At 38.8% G+C, this 6,000-nt stretch overlaps 1 protein-coding gene across 2 annotated transcripts in view; it reads right to left on the reverse strand.

Moving 5' to 3' along the window:
- Positions 1 to 3,719, reverse strand: part of Tspan8 (tetraspanin 8) — a 34,335-nt gene extending 30,616 nt beyond the window's left edge. The window contains exons 1-2 of one of the 2 annotated variants that reach the window (XM_037196755.1): positions 3,606 to 3,719; positions 2,958 to 3,166 (exon numbers count right to left, since the gene is read on the reverse strand). In XM_037196755.1, coding sequence (XP_037052650.1) covers positions 2,958 to 3,017 — 60 coding nt within the window. In that variant the 5' untranslated portion in view covers positions 3,018 to 3,166; positions 3,606 to 3,719. Of the gene's footprint in view, positions 1 to 2,957; positions 3,167 to 3,443; positions 3,499 to 3,605 lie in introns of those variants that run through there. The other variant, XM_028877928.2, reaches the window with a different exon arrangement.
- Positions 3,720 to 6,000: the final 2,281 nt, after the last annotated feature.

Genomic DNA, 6,000 nt, shown 5'->3' on the forward strand with positions numbered 1-6,000 from the left:
AAAAACAAATATAAACAATGGCTATGGTTCTGTAAAAATTTAAGAGGTCAGAACTTCTTGAAGAAATGGGTAATTCTAACTCTGGCCAGGAAATGGGCAGATAAGCCTGGAATATCTTGTCCCACTTAATAATAAAGAAATTATAAAGATTATAATCATGCCAAAAAGCCTCAGAAACCAACTCGAAGAGCCTTTTGTCAAAAACCCAGAATAAATTGTACATCAATAAGGATAATAACTGCATTGGACTGTATAATCATTTCTTAGAAAAATATTACCTTACTGTTAAATGGTATGAGAAAGCTAACTCATTTTGAAATCTGGTTAAAAAAGTAAGAAAGAGCCGGGCGGTGGTGGCGCACGCCTTTAATCCCAGCACTCGGGAGGCAGAGCCAGGCGGATCTCTGTGAGTTCGAGGCCAGCCTGGGCTACCAAGTGAGTTCCAGGAAAGGCACAAAGCTACACAAAAGAAACCCTGTCTCGAAGAAAAAAAAAAAAAAAAAAAAGTAAGAAAGAAGTATTTACACCACATTTGTGTATGCATCTATGACATATAAAATATGTGGTATACATATATATGTTCTCTCTCACACACACATACCTATGTGCACACCTACATGGGTGCACACACACACACACACACACACACACACACACACACACTGGATGCCCTGGCAACTAAACAATATGACTTAACTAACATGTGAAGAAATATTGATAGCACTAGATTATCACCCATTTCAATATTTTAATGAACCGAAAATGAACTTGAGCATCCTCATAAACAGAGACACACCATGTATACTTCCTGATGAAAGGACATAGTATTACTTACGAAGTAGCACTTTCTCCCCTACAAAAGCTTACATCTTGTCAATCGGCCTGATGCCATGGCTAGCTTACAGGAATATGAAAGACAGAAAAGTATGGAAAGGTACCCCTTGGGTATGTGAAGAGCAAAATTCAAACCATTGAAAGTTTGATAAGACCAGCAGAAATAACCACACAATATTTCAAAAAGGAGAAAAATGAGGAAGTTGGAGAGGGAATCTACAGACACCAACCGACCATAGTCTGTGGACCTTTTCTGGATCCCAGTTCAAATCACATTTTTGAAGCGATGAGAAATTTAAACCCTCATTAAGAAATTTGTATTAAGTTTTTAAAGTATGAGAATGATATTGTAGGTACATTAGTAAATGTAATTTCCTTTCAAGACACATGCTAATGTATTGATAGATGAATGATAACCCTAATGGTTTCTTCATAATTGCCTGGGCAAGTGAATGAAACGTGTACAGATTGATTGGGGTTTCACTGTTTGAGAGGCCCAATAATAGAGTTAATTTTCCAAATTTGTCTTTGTTTGTGAATGTTGGAAAGTTTGAAAGAAAGCCAAGGAGCACATTTATATTCTACTCTCAGTGACTTTAATAATTCAAGAGAAGCAATGTATCAAATGAATTTTTAAAATTTGTCATAAATTCTTGAGTCTCAAAATATTTTTCTAGTTTCTGCTATTTTCAACGCAGCCCACTTTTTTCTAGGAAAAAGACAAAGTATAAAGAACAAAATGTTTTTACTCTCTTATTTATATAAATAAATACTTATTTAATTAATTTAGTTCACCAATATGTCACCTATATTCACTAGAGCTACTGGCCATTGAGTGGAAAGTCATTTCAGACAATAAAATTATATTAGTTTATTTAAATTCATCATTAGTTTAACAGAATGGAAGTTTATGAGATTGGAGCTTTTCCTTTTCCCCACTGCTCTGTCCAACTCTCTAATAAGCTCTTTGTCCAAAGTTAAAAAAGAAAAGAAAGAAATTTACGGTGCTAATACCAGCCATCTATCTCTCTGTTAAAGGCCAAAAGGTCTGATACAAGACTAGAGCTCCTTATTCTTAATAGTGCATAAACCACTTTTTCAATCCAGAATATAAAATGATTTGTTTTTTTCTATTTGAGCACGCTGGTATATTGCTTCACTTGTAACATATTTTACTTCCCGAATATGTAAAACAGTAAGTAAGGCTGTTTTCCCAACAGCCCAGCCCTTCACGTTAATATTCATTTTTCACTGTATCTGTTTTAGCTACATCAGTGGTTCTCAACCTGTGGGTCGCAACCCCTTCAGGGTGGCACGACCCTTTCACAGGGGTCATGTATCAGATAGCCTGCCTATCAGATATTCATGTTACGGTTCATAGCAGAAGCAAAATTAGTTAGGAAATAACAAGGATAAGGCTGGGGTCGCCACAGCACGAGGAACTGTATTAAAGGGTCGCAGCATTGGGAAGGTTGAGAACCACTGACTTTCAAGCAAAACAGACTCGGCTAAACCCAAACCCTGTTGTTTGAAAGGGCAGGTCAATGACACATCAGAATACTGACTTCAAAATACTAATCCACAGTCACTGGTTTAGCTGAATCTTATAATTAAATACTCGTACTGCTTCTCCTGGAGCATTTCAAGACCCATTAATTTTTCCTGGGGGCTCTGAAAATGATCTTCTCATGCATTTATCATCCCACCACCTCCTAGTCAGTCACCTGTTTTAAACCCAGATGTCAAGGGAGGGAACCAGAAGCCAGGCGGAATCAAACTGTTTTCCTTGGAGTCCTTAAGCCAGAGAGTGCTGATTGACATATAACTAAGAATAATCATCCTTAATTAAGGGATATTTTCCCCTGTGTTTAGTCTTGCAACAATATGAAAACATTTGGGAAATGTTTATCTTCAAAGAACTTGAGCACACTTTTTTTTTTTTTTTTTTTTGAGTCACTGGCTTATTTTCAGTTCCCGAAACAACCCAAGAGAGACAAACAAATCCAAACAGTTCAATGGAAAAATGCCTTTTCCTCCTCATCCTCTAGCTCTGTGACATTATGAGATTTATCTCAAGCTCCTCTTTCTTGTACAAAACTGATAAGTAAAAGAAAAATACTTACCCAGAACAAGAAGTTGAAGAAAAACATAGAATATTTTAAACAGCCACTGACACCAGCCATTTCGGAGAAGGGACAGCCACCCAGGTACTGTGGAAAGAAGTCGTCCTTACAGATCTATCCGGCAGTAGACTCTGGGGGATTTTGCCTGCACAGGTCCTTATGCCTGCCGCTTCAGGGCAGAAAGAGAGAGCAAAGAAGTAGGAAGTGGACTGAAGGAAAAAAAAATCCAGTTATTAGAGTGGATAAAAATTTAACCCACACATTTAAATATCCCCAACGTTATCTTCAGGCGAGTATGTTCTTTTTCCTTGTTATGGCTGCTAGGGCGTTGGGCCAGGATATTTATGATCTCTTCTCAAAACCCGCTCCCTCTAGAGTAAACAGATATCAAGTTAAGGGAGTGACTGGAGCAGAAGTGGAGAGTGGTACAGAGATAGCAGGTGGGAGGTGGGTAGGCTTCTGAAGGCACAACCTGGCATTGCTAACCTCTATTTTAACCACCGGAATATAGGCTGTTAGGCTCCCAAGTAAATGGACCTGTGTCTCATTTCATTTTGCATTACGTTTTGATAAGAGCACAAAGTTCCTTTCCAAGGCAGCAATAGGTATTTAGAAGCCTGCAAAGCCTCCAGGCTTAGTTACAGCGACCTTTCTTATCTTTCACTTCAAATGAACGGTGAAACAACCACCGGTCAGTGCTTCCAACTCTGTGTGTCTTGTTAGTTAGTTAGCGAGTTAAGTTAGTTAGCTAGTTTGTCGTCGTTGTTTTCCTTCAAAGCAAAGGATGAGGAAGAGCTCCCTTAAATACCTGTCACTTTCAAGAACTGTAAGGGGAGGTGGCCTTGCGTATTAGGGTAAGACCATTCAGGGTTTATCTTTACCTCTTTGTGTGAAGGGAAAAAAAGGAAGAAAGAAAGAAAACCTCCGGAGGTGCTCCTGACTGCCCCCATTGTATTCAGTTTATGACACAGACACCAGGTTTGATAGCCTCATTTGCTTTTAAGGTGAACTCTGTGGTTTCATTCTTCTGAGAAATGACCTACAGCAACAATTCCACTCTGACTCGGTTTCTGGGTTCTGGGCAATTGACAAAGAAAATCCCATGAGGAACATGTTTGTGAACTCCTGAAAGCAGCCCTTTCAGCTGAATCTGGTGCTAATGGGATGGAGCCTTCCCAGGTATTAAATGCAGGACTCTGGGATCTATTTAGACAGGTTGCTTTGAGGAAGCAATCTGGGTCTTGGGTCTGCCTAAATAAAACAGTCCCAATCCCACACTTCAAGGAGTAGTTAGGAAAATAATTCCTTAAAAAATCCCTACTAAGCCGGGCGATGGTGGCGCATGCCTTTAATCCCAGCACTTGGGAGGCAGAGGCAGGCAGATCTCTGTGAGTTCGAGGCCAGCCTGGGTTACCAAGTGAGTTCCGGGAAAGGCGCAAAGCTACACAGAGAAACCCTGTCTCAAAAAACAAAAACAAAACAAAATCCCTACTAAAGCAGGGCAGTGGTGGCACTCAGGAGGTGGGTCTCTGTGAGTTTGAGGCCAGTCTGGTCTACAGAGTGAGTTCCAGGACAGGCTCCAAAGCTACACAGAGAAACCCTGTATCAGAAAAAAATAAATAAATAAAATAAAATAATAAAAAATAAATAAATAAAAAACAAAACACAAAACTCTATTAAATGCAATGTAACATGTGACCGGAGTCTTATCCCGTAAAAATACCTAATTTTCACTAATATAAGACTTCACTCTGTAACTATAAAGAATAATTTTGATGCACTGTTACAGTAATATTTAGTGTACCAGATCAAATTTAGGATTAGTTCCCCTAACTAATACCGAACCTGAAGCTCACCGGTTAGTAAGACAATGCACTGGGATGGGCAGAGACATATTCAGGAACCCAACTCGGGTCTCCATGCTTCTGCTGTGGGCACTTTCCTGGCTGAACCGTCACCTCCCCAGCCCTGCGACCAGTATGATCCGAACAAACCTCTACACCCTCTGATAGTCATTTATTTGTGTCTCTCTCCTGTTTGGCCCTTTTATGCCAGAAAAGCAGAACTCCTGCCTCATGCCCCTTTATAGTCATAATGCTGGAGATAAAGGGGAATGGGCCTGCGATCCAGATCCCCAGGAAGTTCAGTTGGTGACTCCTGCATTGAGCTCCCTAGGGAACTACGAGTGTGTTATCCAAAACAACAAACAGATTTCTGGATTTCAAACCTTCCCAGAACCTTTACCTCTCTTTTCTTTTTTTTTTCTTTCTTTTTTTAATTACACTCATGATGTTCATAATTATACTCATGATATTAATTACATTTGAGGTATTCATTGATTACATTTGCAGTATTCATTCAATAATTATATTTATGATGTTCGTTAATTATATTAATTGTATAGAGTTATTACATTCATGATAATATGTCCTGATACTACTGCCCATTTGTGGGGCTTTTCCATCACACAAAACAGAGATTCTGTACTTAGCAAATCATTGCTCTATATTCCTTTCTTCTTCATCTTGAAATAATGTCTGATCTTTCTGTCTCTATGAATTTGTACATTCTATATATTTCATGTAATACAATTCTATAGTATTTGTCCTTTTTTAAATGTAAAAACATTTTATATACAACTGCAGGAGAAATTATACACAGATAGCTTGAACATAAAAATAGGTTATAATTCAAAAGTCCAGGGTAATTTTAACTTTCTAATATCCATGCCTTCTAATATTCATGTAGTGATACACAAATGAACACAACCATAGAATATCTTTCCAGAAAGGCATCTGGAACCCCTGTCTCAGATGTGGATATATTGTCAGAAATGCGGATCTAGGCAAAAGCTCAAATTTTATGCTTCTCGGAAGTGCCACTCTACTCACAAAACTGGCTTGTGATAGAGTCCCTTTGAGAAACAAAGCCAAGTGATGAAGAGCAGACCTGAATTCTGTCCACAGCATCAACTGTTGAGTTTTGAAGTTTGAGTCATTTATTGCTTTAGTCACTATGGACTGCAGTAGCAGGAGTAGGGTGG

Source organism: Peromyscus leucopus, chromosome 18 (assembly GCF_004664715.2).
Source record: "Peromyscus leucopus breed LL Stock chromosome 18, UCI_PerLeu_2.1, whole genome shotgun sequence".
In the NCBI taxonomy this organism is placed as follows: Eukaryota; Metazoa; Chordata; class Mammalia; order Rodentia; family Cricetidae; genus Peromyscus; species Peromyscus leucopus.